The following is a 19,679-nucleotide window of genomic DNA, read 5'->3' on the forward strand; positions in this document are numbered from 1 at the left end:
AGGTGCGTTCCGAAAGAACGCTGGATGCAGGACAGGCCAGTAGCTCAATTGCATACTGTGCAAGCTCTGGCCAGTGATCCATCCTCAAGACCCAGTAAGCCAGAGGATTTTCAGTGGGAAAGGTGTCCAAGTCTGACCTTGCCCCTAGGTATTCCTGCACCATGTAAATTAGACGCTGGCGATGGGTGCTGGAACCAATCATACCTTGGGGCTGCGGACTAAAAAATTGTCTGAAAGCATCAGTCAGACGGCCACCTTCTCCACCGCTCCTTCTGACTGATGCCTCAGCAACACGTTGTCCAGGACCAGGAGTTTGTGACCTCCCAGTCTCTGGGAACGCGTTGCACAGAGCTTTCTGCAAGGCCTCCCGGAGATGTCTCATCCTCTGCTCCCTCTGCGATGGCAAGATAAGGTCGGCAACCTTACCCTTGTACCGTGGATCAAGGAGAGTGGCCAGCCAGTAATGGTCCCTCTCCTTGATCCGAAGAATACGAGGATCCTTCCGCAGGCTTTGCAGGATCAGGGAGGCCATGCAGCGTAAGTTAGCTGAGGCATTCGGTCCGGAGTCCTCTGGGTCACTAAGGACAACATGATCCGCAGCTACCTCCTCCCAGCCACGTACAAGTCCACGTGTTTCTTGGGACTGTAAATCATCCCTATAAGACTGCTGCTGCTGATGCTGAGTGCCAGCCTCCACCTCCATGCTGACACAATCATCCTCCTCCTCCTCTTCCTCCTCCTCACCCTCTTCCTGTGTGATGGGTGGCACAGCAGGAACACTGTCTGGATAAAGGGGGCCTTGAGAGGCAAGGAAGTCCTCCTCTTCCTGCCTCTGTTCTGCCTCAAGTGCCCTGTCCATTATTCCACGCAGCGTATGCTCCAAGAGGTGGACAAGAGGTACAGTGTCACTGATGCATGCACTGTCACTGCTCACCATCCTTGTGGCCTCCTCAAACGGTGACAGGACAGTGCATGCATCCCTGATCATGCCCCACTGGCGTGGTGAGAAAAAACCAAGCTCCCCTGACCCTGTCCTGGTGCCGTAGTCGCACAGGTACTCATTGATGGCCCTCTGCTGCGTGTGCAGCCGCTGCAGCATGGCCAATGTTGAGTTCCATCTGGTGGGCATGTCACATATAAGGCGGTTCTTGGGCAGGTTCAACTCCTTTTGGAGCTCAGCCAGCCGAGCACAGGCATTAAATGATCGGCGGAAATGCACACACACTCTCCTGGCCTGCTTCAGGACATCCTGTAAGCCGGGGTACCTGCCCAAGAACCGCTGCACCACCAGGTTAAGGACGTGAGCTACACAGGGCACATGGGTCAGTTGTCCCTGTTGGAGGGCGGAGAGGAGGTTGGTGCCATTTTCGCAAACCACCATTCCTGGCTTAAGCTGGCGTGGCGTCAACCACCTCTTGGCCTGCCCCTGCAGAGCTGACAAAACATCCGCCCCAGTGTGGCTCCTGTCCCCCAAACAAACCAGCGCAAGCACGGCATGGCATCGTTTTGCCTGCGTACTTGCGTAGCCCCTGCAACGCCTACGGAGCACCACTGGTTCTGAGGACAGAGCACTGGAAGAGGCCATGGAGGAAGAAGAAGAGGAGGGGGTGGAGGAGAGAGGTGTGTCACAACCAATAGTAGCATTTTGGAGGCGTGGTGGCGGAACAACCTCCAACACTACTGCACCTTGTCCTGCATCCTTCCCAGCAGCCAGAAGGGTGACCCAATGGGCCGTGAAAGACAGGTAACGTCCCTGTCCATGCCTGCTGGACCATGAGTCAGCGGTAATATGCACCTTACCGCTGACCGCCCTGTCCAGCGAGGCAAGGACATTGCCTTCCACATGCCGGTAGAGAGCCGGAATCGCCTTCCGTGAGAAAAAGTGGCGTTTGGGGACCTGCCACTGAGGAACCGCACATTGTACAAACTCACGGAAGGGGGCCGAGTCTACCAACTGAAAAGGCAGCAGTTGAAGTGCTAGCAATTTAGCCAAGCTAGCATTCAACCGCTGGGCATGTGGATGGCTGGGAGTAAATTTCTTCCGCCGGTCCAGCAGCTGGGGCAGGGACATTTGCCTGCTATAATCGGACGTGGATGTACCACTAGCAGAGTTCCCGGAAGCGCTTGGCTGTGACACACCTAATTCTACACCTTCATTCCTCTCAGAGCAGGTTTCAGAGAGGACTGAAGGTCTAGTGGGGTTGGAGATGCCAGCTGATGAGGAGCAAGGAGAGGTCCGCTTTGTTCTTTGGTGTGGGTCTTTGAGGTACGCTTGCCAACGAGCTGCATGGCAGGTCAACATATGTCTGGTCAAGCATGTGGTGCCCAAGCGGCTGATGTTTTGGCCACGTGAGATACGCTTGAGACATATGTTGCAAATAGCAGCGGTGCGATCTGATGCACTCGTCTCAAAAAAGGCCCACACCAAAGAACTTTTAGAATAACGCGCAGAGGAAGCGCTCTGCGCAGGCGGAGCTCTGCGGTGTGATTCAGTCGGTGTGCTGCCCCTAAGCTGGCCCCCGGAGGGCATCCTGCCTCGTTGGACATGTGCCTCCTCCTCCTCCTCCTCCCTCCTTCCAGGCACCCACGTGGAGTCAGTGCCCTCATCATCCCCTCCCTCTTCATCGCTGTAGCAAACCTGGCAGTATGCTGCAGCTTGTGGAACATGACTGCCAGATTGCTGTGCTTCTTGAGCATCCTCTCTCTCTGCGCTCACGCTACTGCCTTCCTCTAGCTGAGTGTCATCATCAGAGCCCACCAAACACTGGGCATCCTCCTGGAGCATGTACCCAACACTGTGCTCAAAGAGTTCAGGAGACTCCTCAGGAGGACGTGGTGGGTCTAGGGAAGGAGTCACTGATGATGACATTGAGAGGAGGGACGACGATGTGTTGGCAGCTGCTTTTCTACTACCCTGAGACTGGGTGAGAGAGGAGGAGGAGGATGAAGAGGGCTTGGTCATCCACTCTACCAAGTCGTTGGCATGTTGCGGTTCAACATGTCCAGCTGCAGAAAAGAAGGACAAGCATGTCCCATGGCCACGTGCTGATGACAATGCACCGCGTCCACGACCAGCACTGTTGTCTCTAGACACAGAGCCTGCTTGCCCTCTTTTATCGGCTCGCGCCTGTCTGCCTCTCCTTGCTGGCCTTCCAGACATGGTAATGGCCTGAAGGGAGTTGGGTAAAACAGTAGTTGGGTAGTTTATATTGTGCTGGAGGCACACAACACCCACTAACTCCTGCAGATGCCTTTTTTATAGAACAGCAGAGTTAAAGGGGTATATACAGATGTATACTGTGCTGTGCTGGAGGCACACACAACTTCCAATAACTCCCGCAGATGACAATCGGGCCCAAATAGAGAACAGCTATGTAGGTGGATAATAGCGGTATGTACTGGGTACAGAGCACGCACACAGCACGCACTATCTCCTGAGTGACACTACTGACTGCAAGCTCTATTGTTAAAGATGGACCACTAGCTATATAGGTGAGGTGAATATCACGGTGTATACTGCGGTCAGGGCACGCAGACAATAACCAGAAAACAGCAGAGTTAAAGGGGTATATACAGATGTATACTGTGCTGTGCTGGAAGCACACACAACTTCCAATAACTCCAGCAGATGACAATCGGGCTCAAATAGAGAACAGCTATGTAGGTGTATATAGTGGTATGTACTGGGTACAGAGCACGCAGACAGCACGCACTAACACTACTGACTGCAAGCTCTATTATTAAAGCTAGATCACTAGCTATATAGGTGAGGTGAATATAGTGGTGTATACTGCGGTCAGGGCACAGACAGTAACCACTACACAAGAGCAAAATTGTAAATCAGCCAAAAACGATTGGTGTGTAACTGTGTTGAAGGTACACAGAACACCCACTGCTTCAGATGCTAACAAACACTACACAAGGCCGCCTGAAAGGCGGCTTTATATAGTGTGGGGCGTGCACTACACAGGCTGAGCTATGATTGGCCACAGGCAGGATGCCTGTGGCCAACCATTGCTCTCCTCGCTGCTGGCGCTGCGATTAGCCAAGCATGCGGGGTCACAGTGCATGCTTGGCCAATCATGAGACAGCAATGCATTGCGCCATCGCAGTGCATTGTGGGCCACACGAATTTTGCCGCGAACGGCCCAAACGTTCGGAATTCGGCGAACGCACGAACGACCGATGTTCGAGTCGAACATGCGTTCGACTCGAACACGAAGCTCATCCCTACCCAGGACATTTACCAAGGTCCTTTTACCTTCGGTTGCATTCCTCAGGGAGAAGGGACTACGAATCCACTATTATCTGGACGATATCCTGCTTTTAGCAGAAAATAGGGAGACGCTGCTCTATCATCGCAAAATTCTACTCACGACTCTCCAAGACTTTGGATGGCTAGTTAATTGGAAAAAGAGCAGTTTGCAAGCCACACAAAATATGGTATTTCTGGGAGCAGATCTGAACACCAAATTGAACAGGGTATAACTCCCTCAAGAGAAAGTTAAGGCCCCTAATACAGAAGATGCGGAAATTGTTGTCAGCAGGACATCTACTAGCCAGAGCCTGTTATCCCTTGTACACACGGTTGGAGATTCCGACGGAATGTTTCCGATCGGAGCGTTTTGTCGGATATTCCGACTGTGTGTGGTCTGCGTCGGACTGTTTCCGTCGGAGTATCCGACGGACCAACTTTTCCAACTTGCTGGTAAAATTTTCCGACAAAATTCTCAGATTGGACATACTCCGATCATGTGTATCCTACTCCAACGGACAAGGTGCCACGCATGCTCACAATCAAATTCGGACACGGAATCGCTCGCTCAGGTAAAACTACTGCTCATAATCGATATAGCACATTCGTCACGTTGCAATGTTAAAAATTCTTTCATGAAGCGCATTCTCTTGTTCTTTACAATGCTGCAAGAAGGAACTTCTTTTGATGCTCATAGTCACACACACTTCTCCCGAACGTATTTCCTGAGTCTTTTTTACTCATTTCAGCAATACAATTTTTGAAATCGTCACATCTACACAATTTTTTTTTTATTTATTGTTTTTTGGGTGAATTTTGTGTTTGTTTTTTTTCATAAGCATCTCCTTTTTTGACAGTTTGCTCATCTTTCCATTTTTTGGGGTGTGTTTTGTGTGTCAACTTACCACAACAACATTATTATCTTTTTTATATTTTCTTTTTTAACTACTTGAGACCCGCGCTATAGCCGAATGACGGCTACAGCGCGGATCTCTTTTTCTGGGACTACGTCTATTGACGTAGTCCCGTGCACGAGCGGCCTGCGCGCCCCCTGAGGGGGGCGCCCGCGCGCGCTCTGTGATCGGCGAGTCTATGAGACTCGCCTGATCACCGATCCATGCAAGGGGTCGATCCCGACCCCTTATCACGTGATCAGCTGTCAGCAAATGACAGCTGATCATGTGATATAACGGAGCCGGTAATCGGCTTTTTTTTTCTCCTCGCGCAGCCGTGATCGGGACATCAGTCCCGATCACGGCCAGCCCTGCCAGTGCCCACCTGCCCCCTGCCAGTGCCACATTAATAAAAAGTAAGTGCCCCCGTCAGTGCAACCCAGCAGTGCCCACAGTGCCACCCAGCAGTGCCCACAGTGCCACCCAGCAGTGCCCACAATCTGCCTCAACAAAGGTGCTGCACCCCAGTGCCACATATCCGTGCCCATCAGTGTCATCTACCAGTGCCCAGCAGTGCCGCCCATCAGTGCCCAGCAGTGCCACCTATCAGAGCCACCTATCAGTGCCACCTATCAGTGCCCATCAGTCCCATCTATCAGTGGTACCTATCAGTGCCCATCCATGCCACCCATCCGTGCCACCCATCTGTGCCCCCCATCCGTGCCATCTTATCTGTGCCCATCAGTGCCGCCTTATCTGTGCCCATCGGTGCCGCCTTATCTGTGCCTATTAGTGCCGCCTTAACTATGCCTATCAGTGCCCACCAGTGCAGCCTATCAGTGCCCACCAATGCAGCCTATCAGTGCCCACCAATGCAGCCCATCAGTGCCCACCAATGCAGCCCATCAGTGCCCACCAATGCAGCCCATCAGTGCCCACCAATGCAGCCCATCAGTGTCCACCAATGCAGCCCATCAGTGCCCACCAATGCAGCCCATCAGTGCCCACCAGTGCAGCTCATCAGTGCCCACCAGTGCAGCCTATCAGTGCCGCCTCATCAGCACACTTCAATGAAGGAGAAAAATGACCCGTTTGCAAAATTTTATAACAAACTATTAAACATGATTTTTTTTCTTTTTTGCATCTTTTTTTGTTTGTTTAGCAAAAAAAAAAACTCCGAGCTGTAATTAAATACCACCAAAAGAAAGCTCTATTTGTGGGAAAAAAAATGATAAAAATTTCATTTGGGTACAGTGTTGTTGTCATTCAAAGTGCATCAGCGCTGAAAGCTGAAAATTGGTCTGGGACTGAGGGGGGTTTAAGTGCCCAGTAAGCAAGTGGTTAATCTACAGGAGGTTGTTTAGTGTTGGTACCCCTTGTTATTCATGTCACTTTGTATTTTTGAAATGTACCTGCCTGCTCACAAATAAACTGTCCTTTTTGAAGTCAAACACATACGCAAGTATTTCTTCAAACAAAAAAAACCTTTATTTAGGTGTCAGTAACAGATAAAGAGGGAGGCAGCGATGGACAAACTGGGAAGATTAGCGAAGCCTTTGGCCCCCAGGGCACACATCAACTATTTAAACGCAAAACTCGGTGGCCTGAGGAGTACATATCTGAGGGAGAGAAGTCTGGTCCTGAAGTCCAAGAAACCCGGAACAGCAGCAGATGACATCTATGTTCCCAGGCTGTGGTACTACAAGAGGCTGCATCTTCTGTCAGACCAGACTGAACCCAGGTCATCACACTCTGGTCTTCCTTCCACGCTTCCTTCCAGGCTGTGGTGCTGGAGGTGTGGCAGAAGAAGGAGAAGGAGGAGGGGCATGGGCCAAATCACATAATTGTGTTGTTTGTGTCATTTGGCCCAACAGACCCTTGTTGAGGGTGTGTATAATTATCTCCTCACACAAGAGCTGTTGCCCCTCCTCCATTTTCTCCAGTTTGCACGCAGCCAAGGCGGCAAAGGCTTCTTGATAGGTGGGTTTGGCTTGGAGGGCCGCTGACGCCTCCCGGATCAGCCTCAGAGCCGACTCCTCCACATTCCCCCCCTTTCTCGCCCTTTTGCGTGTTAGGCGGAGGGGAGGGACCTGGCATTCTGTCAGGCTCCTTTGCCCGCCCACCGCCTGGCTGCCGCTTACCCCTGCCTCCTCCTGGCTGCCACTTTCCACAGCCACCTCCTGGCTGATGTCTTCCTGTGTATGAAAAAGGACATAGTTTTAGTTTTTGGTTCACACACACAATTTTCACATCAAGACTGTTGCAAATTGTTAAGCAATACAAAAGACTATCATTCTGAGCCCAGCATTTTTCTTTCTTGTCCCAAAGGTTTTGGCCACTACTGTCTATTGATATGTGAAACACTTTCTAAAATCAGCAATTAGCGAGCAAAAATCAAGTTAACATCATTCATTTATACTCCCAAAATATGTACAACAATACTATACCTGGCTCAAGCTGGGCTCCCTCAGTTCTTCCTGAGTGGAAGGCCCAGGTTAGGTCGTCGGAAGACTCAGCGGGTGTGGAATGTAGCATAGGATGCGTGGAAGGAAGAGTAGAAAGTGATTCCCTGGCCTCAGCCTGGTCTGACAGAAACTGCATCCTGTTATAATACCACAGCCTGGGGACATAAACGTCATCTGCTGAAGCACCAGATTGCATGGACTGCGGCACCTTCTTCCTCTCCTTCAGATAAGTACTCCTCAGGCCACCGATTTTCACTTTTAAATAGTTGACGTCTGCCCTGGGGACAACCGGCTTCACAAACTCAACCAGTTTCTCCATTGCTGCCTGCCTCTTTTGTCTGTTACTATAATGAGGGTGCGTCGCTTACCACAGGCAGGGCAGCTCCCTGTATTTATCGATGAACAGAGGGAGGAAACTATGATCATTAAAACCGTCCATAATCTCTGCAAGACACAACACAAGACAAACCCTAATGTCAGGCTAAACTCCACTAATGCAGGCCTCAATCTAGAAGCAGTATAGCCTAGTGATGTACCAAGTCCAAAATGTTACCTTCGTTTGCACGATCGTCGCGTCAGCTTCTTCCTCTGTTCACAGATCATACGGACGACACACACGTTTTGCGTTTTATATACAGTTCGCATGCTCCGCCCGCCCCTGACGTTCTTTCTAGACTATTCCCCGTCCCTTTGCTTTTGGCGCAGTGGGGAGAGCACATGGCGGAGAGAACGCAGGTGCGCAATCAGAGTTCCACTAACGAGGAGGAGGGCGAGGAAAGCCCGGAGCCTGAAACGTCCCGATCCAGGAAGAGAAGATTTAAGGCCTCAAATATGTCTTTTGGGGAAATGTTGGAGATGGTGGACATATTGAACAGGACCGACTATGATGGGAAGTATGGACCTTACCCAAACCCAAATATCAGAAAGGCCAAGATCATGACTAAAGTTGTGAAGAGTTGTGAAGTTGTGTCAGACCTGAAACTGAGGGAGCACGATCAGTACAGAAGGATCAAGCGTGTTCTTCAAAAAAGTAAGTAGTTGTCGTATGTTCATATGATTATTCTTGCTTGCATACTGCTCCATGTGCTTTGATTTCATGTTGTGCATTTTAAAATGGCTACTTTCAAGTTCATGGTTTAATTCGTTCGTAAGAAACCTCGTTCTGCAGGTAAGTATTCCAGCTTAACAAAGTGTCCACAATAATGTTCTCACCTTTGAACTCGGCCAAAAAACACAATTGTACAACACTTCCAAGCAATGTTTCATATTCCTATTTCTGCCCTCTGTGTGCTAATTATTACTTTTTTACATGCTCATAGGGGAAAGAAGACTCGGTAAGTATGAGGACACCAGGGACCCCACCCCTCCCAAAGAAGGCAAAATTCCAAAACCAGAATCAGAGGAGCAGGAGGAGGAGGAGGAAGGAGAGATCGTTGAAGTTGGACAAATTGTCACCACAACAGTTGAGTGTCGGAGACCATAGCTTCCGGTAAGCTCATCAATGTATGTCGTCATATTTATAATATATGGTGTGTTTTTTTGCTTTGTTTTGTAGGTGATGTGGAAGAAGAATCACATTTTACCAGTGAAAGTGCCCAGATCCTGATTGGGGAGATAATGGGGTGCAATCGGGATTTAGAAAATATACAGCAAAACATCAATGATGTTAAAAATAAAATGAAGAACATCATTGATGTTTTGGGGAGAGTGTGAAACACAACAAACTAGCTTGTTTTTAATTTTTTTGCTTTTAAACAACAACTTTTGTCTTTTATAAAAATCCATACGTGTTTTGTGGAAAGTGGCTGAGATGAAGGGGTTGCAGCCCCAAAACATGTACATTGATCCCCCATGATGGGAGATAGCACATTTTCACACATTGTGTGCATCTTCCAAATTTGGCTTTTCCAGGGGTGATACCCCATGTGATGAAGGCAATATCAGCCCAGTTTGTACATACTCATGTCTGATATTGTCTTCACTTTTCAAAGTTGAACTTTGTAAGTTCCTGTGTTCTGCATGTTACGCTTTTGATACATGCCTGTTACAAAAAAATTACCTGAAATAATGTTTTTGATACACCCAATTTGTTGGTTTGCTGTAAAACCCTTTTCTAAACGCACATGTGAATGTGCTTTGATTAAAAAGTTAAATTATCAAGAATGTGTGGCTTCCTTTTTCAATGCGCAAAAGCAGTATTTGGAGTAAAATTGTTGTTTTCGGTGACAATGGGTGTTATTTACTAAAGGCAACTCCACTTTGCACTCCAAATGCAGTTTTAGGTGTACTTTTGCAGAGCACTTGTAGTGCATAGTGGATGTGCCTTTAGTAAATAACACCCACAGTGATGTGTTAATTTTCACAATCATGCCATTTTCCTGAGCCCACATATTTCTGTCATAGTGCTGAAAATGAGCAAGATTTTGGTCAGTAATGCACTACATACATTAGTTAACAAAAACAAGGTGTGTATGTAGCAGACCCACAACATAATAAGATTATCTGAAGAAAAGACTGTCCCCTCATCTCGCTCAGAACTTGGGTTTGCACTGTTGTAGAAAAAGGCACAACAAGAAAAAACATAAATTTACCTAGAAGACACCTAAAACCAAGCCAAGCAGTAAATGAAAACAAATATTGGAGTTTCGAAGAAAAATGTATTCCTAAAATGCCGCTCAGACATTGTCTGGCATATCAATGGCCCCCCTACCCACAAAGTATTCCATGTATTGGTTTCTAACCTCACGGGCACTTTGGGGGGGGGGCAAACCAGGACGAGCAGCTTCAAGGCCCATGAGGTTCTCATTTTCTATAAAGTCTGCTTCTTGGACAACTGAGACCGCATAGTTTCCAGAATGTATTTTTAGGAAATTGAGAAGAGCACACCAGCACAATGTGATTGAGTTTGTATTCTGCCATGTGGATAGGCGTTAAAAAAAGGCGGAACCAGCTGGCCAGTATACCAAAAGTGTTCTCCACCACTCTTCTGGCTCTGGACAGCCGGAAATTAAAAATCCTCTGGTCCGGGGTGAGGGTTGGCATCGGGAAAGACCGCATCAGATGGTTTGCCAGGGCAAACGCCTCATCCGCGACGAAGACGAACGGGAATCTTTCCTGATTCTCTTCTGGGGGTGGCAAGCCCAGACTGCCACTCTGGAGACGCCAGTAGAACTCCGTCCGTGCGAACACTCCACCATCTGACATCCGGCCATTTTGCCCCACGTCCACATACAATAAGTCATAGGTCGCAGACACCACCGCCAACATCACGATACTATTAAACCCCTTGTAGTTAAAATAGTACGACCCGAGTTGGGTGGTGGGACGATGCGGACGTGTTTCCCATCAATTGCACCTCCACAATTGGGAAAGTCCCAACGACTAGAAAAGTGGGAGGCCACAGTCTGCCATTCCTGTGGCGTTGAAGGACACTGTGGAGTGAAACAAGACCAAAAATGTGTAATTTTGCAAACCAACATTGCAAGCAGATTAGACCCCAACATTTTTGGCCCAGATCAGTATTACATTTTGGGAACTGAGTATTTAAAGCCTAAAGTATAAGGTCCCCTTATCAGAGTCATCACCCCCCCATCCCTCCCCCACCCCCCATCCCACCCATCTGATGGGCCCTTGCTAAAAAATGAGGGGGGGATGTTTTGGACAGGTAACCCTCTCCACTTGATTGAGAGCTGAATGCCTAAATAATGTGTGATACTTTGGGAAGCCCCTCCTTACTTACACTATTGGCAGCCCGCCGGACAGGTAAGAAGTGTCATAATACCAAAAAGAAAACAAAATGGAAGCACATTTTCACATTCTGCTATTACATATCAAGATAATAATAGGGGAAAAACCAAAAAAAATTATAGCATTTGAAAGTATTGAGGCAGGCCCTTACACTACATGCTTTGGTGAATTCATCCATAAATGTTACCATCAAAAAGGTAGATATAGTGTGTATTGGGTTTGGTAAAGTCAGCAGATCGAGGATTGCTAGCAGCTGACCTAGCAGTTGGGGGGAGGGGGGTTCCTAATGAGTTTGACACAACCAAAAAAAAATGTCACTCTGCATGAATTGAAGCACACACATAACATTTGTAGACATTTTAGGGGGTGTTTAGGGGAAAGCAATACTATGGAGCTGACAAAAGACATTGGTAAGTGACTAGACTATAGTTTTATGGGCCAAGAAGAGCATGGTGGGGAAGTTAGTGAGGCAAATATGCATGAGGACAAAGGGGCAGAGCATATGAATTAGAGCATATTGCAATGATGGTAATTAGGGAATGAGGAAAGAAATGCAAGACATTAGCAATCATTAAATACATAGAATGTGATGTTAGAGGATAAAACTTACCTTCATATAGTCCTTCTGCAGGACCTGAATGATGGCAGAACTGGTCTCTGGAATAATGATCCCCAGAGCCTGGGGGGAGATGCCTGTAGAGAACTTGAGGTCCTGAAGGCTTTTCCCTGTCGCCAAGTAGCGCAACGTGGCGATGAGCCTCTGCTCCGGAGTGATGGTTTGCCGCATGCAGGTATCCTGCCTGCTGATATAAGGGGTCAGCAAAGCCAGCAGACGGTGAAAAACAGGGTCCGTCATCCGTAGATAATTCCTGAAATCATCAGGATTATTCTCCCGGATCTCACGGAGCAAAGACATGCGCGAGAACTGGTCACGCTGGCGCAACCAATTCTTGGTCCACAAACGCCTCCCCTCCCTGTTCATGGACCGGGTTTGTGTCAAAGTAAGAACCCCAACACGAAGCCCCTGCACAGCACAAACTCTACGACGAGTATGTAGACGTAAGATGTTTTGAAAACGGTCGGCTGGTCAGAACGGACAACAGAAAGCACTGATAAACAGCAATGCCTGAAAGAACGACCTGAATAGCAGAAGCAAGCAGACAATAAGCAATGCAAATCAAAGCGTACTATACCAAGATATAGTCCACAATGAGAAACAAATACTTACTGACTACACGCACTGATTATCAGATATGCAAAGACAAGCAGAAACTGAAGAGCAGTAGCGAACTGAATCACAAATCTGAAAAGCGTGAATCGTCTCTCACCAAACTTCTACTAACACGCGATGCACACGAGATCAGCAGAAGGAGCCCAAAGGGTGCCGGACGTGGTGCTGAACTTCCTTTTCTAGGCCCGCCGTACGTGGCTTACGTCACCATGTTCTTGGCAACCGGAAATTCCGACAACTTAGTCCGACCGTGTGTATGCAACATCACTTCCGGACCTCGTCCGGAATTAATCCGTCGGAATAACTCAGACGGATTTGGTTCTCGGAATCTCCGACCATGTGTACAAGGGCTAAGAGTGTGCTGGGGTCCATGTCCGTAACCATACCCATGGTACAATGGTCACAATGGCACATGAGAGTCCTGCAAACTCCTTTCTAAAGCAGTGGGATGGAGTATCGATGCATCAGACCATTCCCATCTCCAGGTCGGTGAAACAATCGGTATGGTGGTGGACACACCAGAGCAATCTCAGAAGATAGAGACCAATAGCCCCTCCAGACCCCGAAGTAGTCACTTTGGATGCCTGCCAGAGTGGTTGGGGAGCTCACTTTCAAGATCAAGAAGCTCAGGGCCGATGGCACTTCCAGGCTCCGGGTGTAGTTTCGAACATACTAGAACTCAGCGTGGCCTTTCAGGCTCTCATGGCATTTGCACCAGTCCTGAGGGGGAAGAATGTGCTTATCTGGGTGGACAACAGAGTGGCAGTGTCCTATATTCAGAAGCAGGGAGGTACCAGGAGTGTCACACTGATGGAGGAAGTCTGTCCTATCTTGGAATGGGCACAGGTACACCTAACAGACTTGAGGGCAGTATATGTCCCGGCGGCACAGAACAGGTTAGCCGACTGAGTCGAGAGACACTATCGAACAACGAGTGGTCTTTGAGCCTCCAGGCCTTTTCCCTTCTTACAAAGGCTTGGGGAATGCCGGAAGTCGACTTGGCAGCCACAACTGCGAATGCCAAATGTCAAAGGTTCCTGTCAAGAGCTTTGTTTCCATCAGCTGAGGGAGTAGACTGTCTAATTTACCCATGGAACTTCAGGTTGGGGTACATATTCCCTTCAACCCGCTAATTGCGAGGTTTCTGTCCAGGCTTTCGGAGATCCTAAACTACAGTAATCGCGGTAATTCCTCTTTGGCCGAGAAGACCATGGTTCACGACCCTATTGCAGCTCAGCCTTCAACCTCCAATTCCTCTTCCAATAACCCCGGATCTGCTATCCCAAAGCAAATTCTTACACCCAACTCCAGAGAAGTTGCATTTGACGGCCTGGAAGTTGAAAGGGCTAGGCTAAGGGAGCAGGGCTGTTTTCAGGAAGTAGTATTAACCTTGATGCAAGCCAGGAAAATCACTACCAACACCACCTATACAAGAATTTGGAGGAAGTTCCTCTCCATGGCCCAGCAGAAGGGATGGAATCCCATTTCTCCAGAGCCTCCTCAGATTCTAGAGTTCTTCCAGTCAGGAGTTGATAAGGGCTTAAGCTCAAGTACCCTAAAGGTACAAGGATCCGCTCTGTCTGCCAAAACAGGGCATTCCATCCTCTGATAATCCAATTCCTGAGAGCCTGTCTAAGGATTAAAACTCCCAATAAACCCGTTTTCCCTTCATGGGATCTCTCAGTAGTCCTTAATGCCTTCTTCAATCCTCCTTTTACTCCATCTGAATCTACCTCACTGTGGGATCTAACTCTGAAACTATCCTTTCTCATCGCAATTACATCAGCAAGGAGAGTATCTGAGATCCAAGCACTGATGGCATCAGAGCCCTTAGTGTTTTTTCCTGAGTGGTTCTGAGACCTTCAGACCGCTTCATACTAAAAGTAGCAACTTCCTTCCATTATAACCAGGACATCGTCCGTCCATCCTTCACTGATGATCAAGGTGAACCTCATCCGCTGGAAGACAGATTCCCTCATGGTCATTCCTCATGGAAGCAAGCGGCTACTTAACGTGCTATTGCCTCCTGGTTTGTAAGATCTATCAAGAAGGCATATTTCATTCAACATCTGGCGATTCCTGAGGACATCAGGGCTCATTCGACCAGGGCAGTGGCTACCTCCTGGGAAGCATATTGCAGGGTCTCACCAGAGACAATTTGCAGGGTGGTGACGTGGTCCTCCAGACACACTTTCATTTCCCACTATAAAGTGGACTCTGCTCACTTAGCCATGGCAGAATTTGGTAGATCCGTTGTTAGAGCTAATTCTTCTGCATTATAAGGAATAAATAATATTTTCTTGCACCAACTCGACTGGCGAGTTATTTCCCAGTGTGTGCTGCCATGAAGGCGTCAGGAAAAAGGAGAATTGTATACTCACCTTTCCGTAATTTTCCTTTCCTGGCGCTTCTTCATGGCAGCATACAGTTTCCCACCCAGTTTTGTGATGATATATACAGAGAATGCAGTGGGGTGTCTCCCCTTCAAATTTATAGTTAAACCAATCCTGTCAGGTTGTCGGGGCGGAGTTACAAGCCAGTGTGTGCTGCTATGAAAATGCTTCAGGAAAGGAAAATTATGGAAAGGTGAGTATACAATTTTCAGTTTTTTAGTTTTAAAAAGAGTTGGAAAGGGTTAGAACCCATCGGTCCATGTCCACATTAGGCAGATTCATTCTCTCTATTTATCCTGGTAACCACTGTCACTAGGACTGAAAATTATGAAACTTTAGAGGTGTCACCAGAGAAGGAATACAAGGAAAATTTTCTAGTGGGGACACTTGTACCTGTGACAACTGTCTTAAAGGGGATTTCCTTCAATTTGAATCAATTTCCTCTCATTTACAGTTGTGTCTGTAGGAGAGGAAGTGAAGTAAAATTGCTCAAATGGCAAAAAATAAAAATAAAATCTTACAAGAGTTTTCACCCTTTCCTACGCCATCCTAAATGAAAAAAACAACATTGTGGCTTTAGATATATTTTGAATGATTGAGTAATCTCAATTATTCAAAATATATCTAAAGCCACAATGTTGTTTTTTTTTCATTTTGGATGGAGTAGAAAAGGGCTAAAACTCTTGTAAGGTTTTTTTTTTTATGTTTTTTTGCAATTTAAGCAATTTTCCTTCACTTTTTGTCCTAAAGACACAACTGGAAATGAGAGGAAATCTCTTGGCACTGTTACACCCATGCTAGGCATCTACCCTAGAGCTCTTCAGCAGTACAGATTTCCATATTTGCTTAGTATCGCTTGCAATCATTATTTGCATGGCATTTTTAAGGCAAATAGTAAGTGCAATGATCCATAGCAACCACTGCATAACTGAAGCCGTTAGTGGTTACTCCCAACACTGCACTACAATAATAAAAAGAAAATGACTGCTACTGTAAAAAAAATGAGAAAACTAATATAGCACAAAATTACAAATACAACTTTTATTTTCAGTTTATAACACAGCAAACATTACCAAAAATTGTATATGAATATACAAATATGTGTAAAGCATATGAGGCTGAACTGTTACAGTTGTACTTGAATGTCAGTAACAAGATGACACTGATCACTTTTCCAATATGCTGAACTTGCTGGTGTGCAGGAAGGAAGAGCTGAATGGTTCAGTTCCTGGAGTTCTGCAGTGCATCTATGAGAACTTTATTGTACTCTGCAATCTGTTTCGTTACATTCTTCATTACTTGTCTGTAGTCACTTTCCTGACTCTTTGTAGCTATAACTGGACAAAGCAGTCAAGGAAATTCATTAACAAATACTATGTTTATACCAGAAACAAATATACACACCTTTAATCCCAAAATATAACATACTCTATTACAGGTCTGCTGAATTTAATTAAAAAGCAACTTTAGGCAACAATCCAATGTGAAAATGAAAGTCAACAGCCAACAGTTCAACAGAAAGTCAACAGCCAACAGTTCATCTCTACCTTTAACAATTCACTATGGCTGCTTATAGAGACCCTATATCACCAACTTAAAAAATAAGTGCAAGAATTATTACAGCTCTGTGCTCTGCCCATCCAGCACTCCTGGAGCACTGGACTCTGGAGGGGGTAGGAGCAGCTGGCTCAGGCTCTTAGCAGCTTACTGGGAGGCCGAGCTAGCCGTTGATCAGACATGTGTGCAGATCCTGAAATTGTCGGGATCCCTGCAGAGCCTGGACCGGCTCTGTGATGTCAGCCAGCAGTAAGTTTTAGCCCACGGTTGGCTGAATATGACTCACAGGAGTGCAGAACTAAGTGCACTCCTGTGATCCACAAGAGAAGTATGGCAAAAATAGCTTTGGCCATACTTCTCTTTTAAAAGAAAAAATACAATTAAAAGGAGAGAAAGGCAAGCATTTTAAATACTTACCTGCAGCAATTTCCACTTCCATAATCTTTTTTTTTTTTTTTTTTTTTTTTTTTTATTGATTTGCAATGTGCCCTTAGATTTGCTAAAAAAAACGTCTACCCAATTCCCTTAGGCAGCCCGATCCTACTTGCATGTTATAGCCGATCTTTCTTTCTGGAAATGTCTATTTACTGTTTGTGCTGGCCAAGGTCCTTTGCACTTTCCTCCACCTACCTACCTACATTACATTTTATGCAGCTGCTGGGGGGTGGCGCCAAGGGAGATACTTGAGTGAGCCTGCTGGGGCTGCCAACATCACATCCAAAATGGCTACACCCAGCTGCAGTCTTGGAGCTTTTAGATGTCTACACAAGAGAGACTTTTACAGTTTAATAACATGTATAAAATACATTAAAATGTACATAAAATCTTATTTATGGGAGGACTTTTGTTAAAATAAATGATCTGGCAAGAGGCTCTCTAAGAATAGAGAGAGCAATAACTTATGACTGTCACAAGAAGTGCTGCGCTGTCTTTTACTTGTTGGTTGTGTACTGCTGCCTGTGTCACTGTTTGGGAGAATCACATTCACTTACTGCTCTGGCATATTGTGTTACTGGAAAAGGAGTAGAGTGGGAAATCTCCAAGGAAGTGGGGTTTTCCAAAACTTTGGAAAGATAAATACTCTTACCTTCTGTTGTGTCTCTGGGCAGAAAGTGAGATGAAATATTTCAAACTGCAACACCATCAACAAAAACATGCAGTTTTTTTAACTTGTTTCAACTTTATCCAAAGCTTTAAAAAAGTTTTGGCTCATAAGGGTTATAAAATATACTGTGACTGGTAAGTAGTTTTTCAGTACGTCTGAAAAATAGGCAACCTTGTTGGCAATTATTATTACTTTAAAGGATACATTCTTTCATCACAAAATTATTTTGTTCATGCTGCTGCCACTTTCTTTCCAGGTTTGTGAGCTGTGCATAAAAACAAAATATTAGAAACCAAATTCAAGCCATCATGATATTAGTGTTTACAAATGTATAAGTAGTCATTAAAGAACACAGAAATTCAGAAACAGGTTATATTATCACCTACAGGAAGTTTAGGGCACCGGGGAATAAAAATAATCCTTTGCCCAGCAAACCTCTGTTTTGTACAGTACCAAAGCAGTAGCAAGCAAAAAACATAAAAAAGGACCTGTGTCCCTCAATAGGCCTCAAGAAATAGATTTTACAGTAAGTACAAAAATACTTTTATCTTTCTTGTCCATTGAGGGGCAGAGTAATTAAGATGGGACATCTTAAAGCAGTCCAACTGAGGGGTAGGCATGGGCCGCTGACAGATCCAAGAAGAAACTAGAAAGTTTTTGCAACCTGAATGGCCAATAACCACATTTGAACCAGATGAGGTTAAGCTCCCTCCCGATCAGGGGAAGCTGGCGGTGATCAAGGAAAGGCAGTGGTTCCATCTGCAGAATTAGTAAGCCTGAATCAAACAAAAACAACATAACTACTTGAAAAAAAAAAAATAGTCCACCAACTTGATGTAGTTAACAAAAGAACACTGTGACAAGTCCCAAAGGGAACAGGTCCCGAGAGGGAATTTTGTTGGACAAAAGCAGCCCACAAAAGACGACCATAATACTAAAATCAATTAGCGCAACCACAATATACACACGCATATCCTGTGCTCAAATATCTGAAATAATAATAATGCTGCCAGCTGACTCTACTTAAGTAAAATAACAACTTAGCAATACCATAAATAAATAGAAAACAGTGCAACGCAACAAAAATGAATCTGGTGTACTAAATATCAACACCAAAGTATCAACAAAAGGGCTATAGACATCTAGTACAATTATAATGTGCAACAAATATTATAGTCCCCAAATAGTCTAAATTAAAGTCCAATCAGTAAATGCAATCACCACTGTGATCCAAATAATAGTGCTCCGTGTTCCACCACCACACTAACTGGCTGCTGACCTTAAAACCATGACCTCTACATTACCAGAAGGTCCAAGTAAGTGGTGTTCCCCTAAAGCAGGCATGTCCAAAGTCCAGCCCGTGTTCCGGTTTAATGTGGCCACACTGGTAATTTATATATCTTTTGTGGCCCCCAATGAATCATTGGGGGGGCACAAAAGATATATACCGTATTTATCTTTCTGGCAGCCTTGGAGGGGACAGGGAGCGGGTGGGACGAGTGCCGTCAGCTTACATACAGAAGAATCTCTCGTTTACTTGGTGACCTCTGTAATAGGAAGTCCCGTCTCCTGGGCTGGTATTGGACGACTGTTCTGTCTATCATAGGAGGCAGGACTTTGCATTAAAGAGGCTGCTGAGTAAACAGATTCTTCTGTATGTAATCTGTTGGCACTCGTCCCGTCCCCCTCCCTGTCCCCTCTGAGGCTGCAGATGGGCATTGATCAGGCTTCAATGATGGCAATGGTGAGGCTGCATTCATGGCAATGGTGAGGCTGCATTATTGTATTAGTTAATTTGCATTTAATTTTAATGGTTCAAATAATGTCAGGAAAATGGTCGGCCTTCACGCCTGTTCACTTCATCAAATCTGTCCCTCTTTGAAAAAAGTTTGGACACTCCTGCCCTAAAGGATAATAGCTCCGACAGAGTCTTGGCAGATCCTCACTCCTCTTTTCCCATAGGAAGGGTAAACAGGTCCTCAGGCACTCAGGAATACCCAATGTATATGGGAAGAAAAGGGAAGCACACAAGA

The 19,679-nt window shown here is 46.2% G+C and overlaps 1 protein-coding gene across 1 annotated transcript in view; it reads right to left on the reverse strand.

The window, feature by feature from the left end:
• Positions 1 to 16,010: 16,010 nt before the first annotated feature.
• The window catches only part of IFT74 (intraflagellar transport 74), a 176,534-nt gene continuing 172,865 nt past the window's right edge, over positions 16,011 to 19,679 (reverse strand). The window contains exons 19-20 of the mRNA XM_077475147.1: positions 17,851 to 17,911; positions 16,011 to 16,321 (exon numbers count right to left, since the gene is read on the reverse strand). Coding sequence (XP_077331273.1) covers positions 16,206 to 16,321; positions 17,851 to 17,911 — 177 coding nt within the window. The 3' untranslated portion in view covers positions 16,011 to 16,205. The remainder of the gene's footprint in view (positions 16,322 to 17,850; positions 17,912 to 19,679) is intronic.

The sequence above is a fragment of the Lithobates pipiens genome, unplaced genomic scaffold (genome assembly GCF_037356315.1).
Source record: "Lithobates pipiens isolate NorthernLeopardFrog02 unplaced genomic scaffold, aLitPip1_a1.2 Scaffold_13, whole genome shotgun sequence".
In the NCBI taxonomy this organism is placed as follows: Eukaryota; Metazoa; Chordata; class Amphibia; order Anura; family Ranidae; genus Lithobates; species Lithobates pipiens.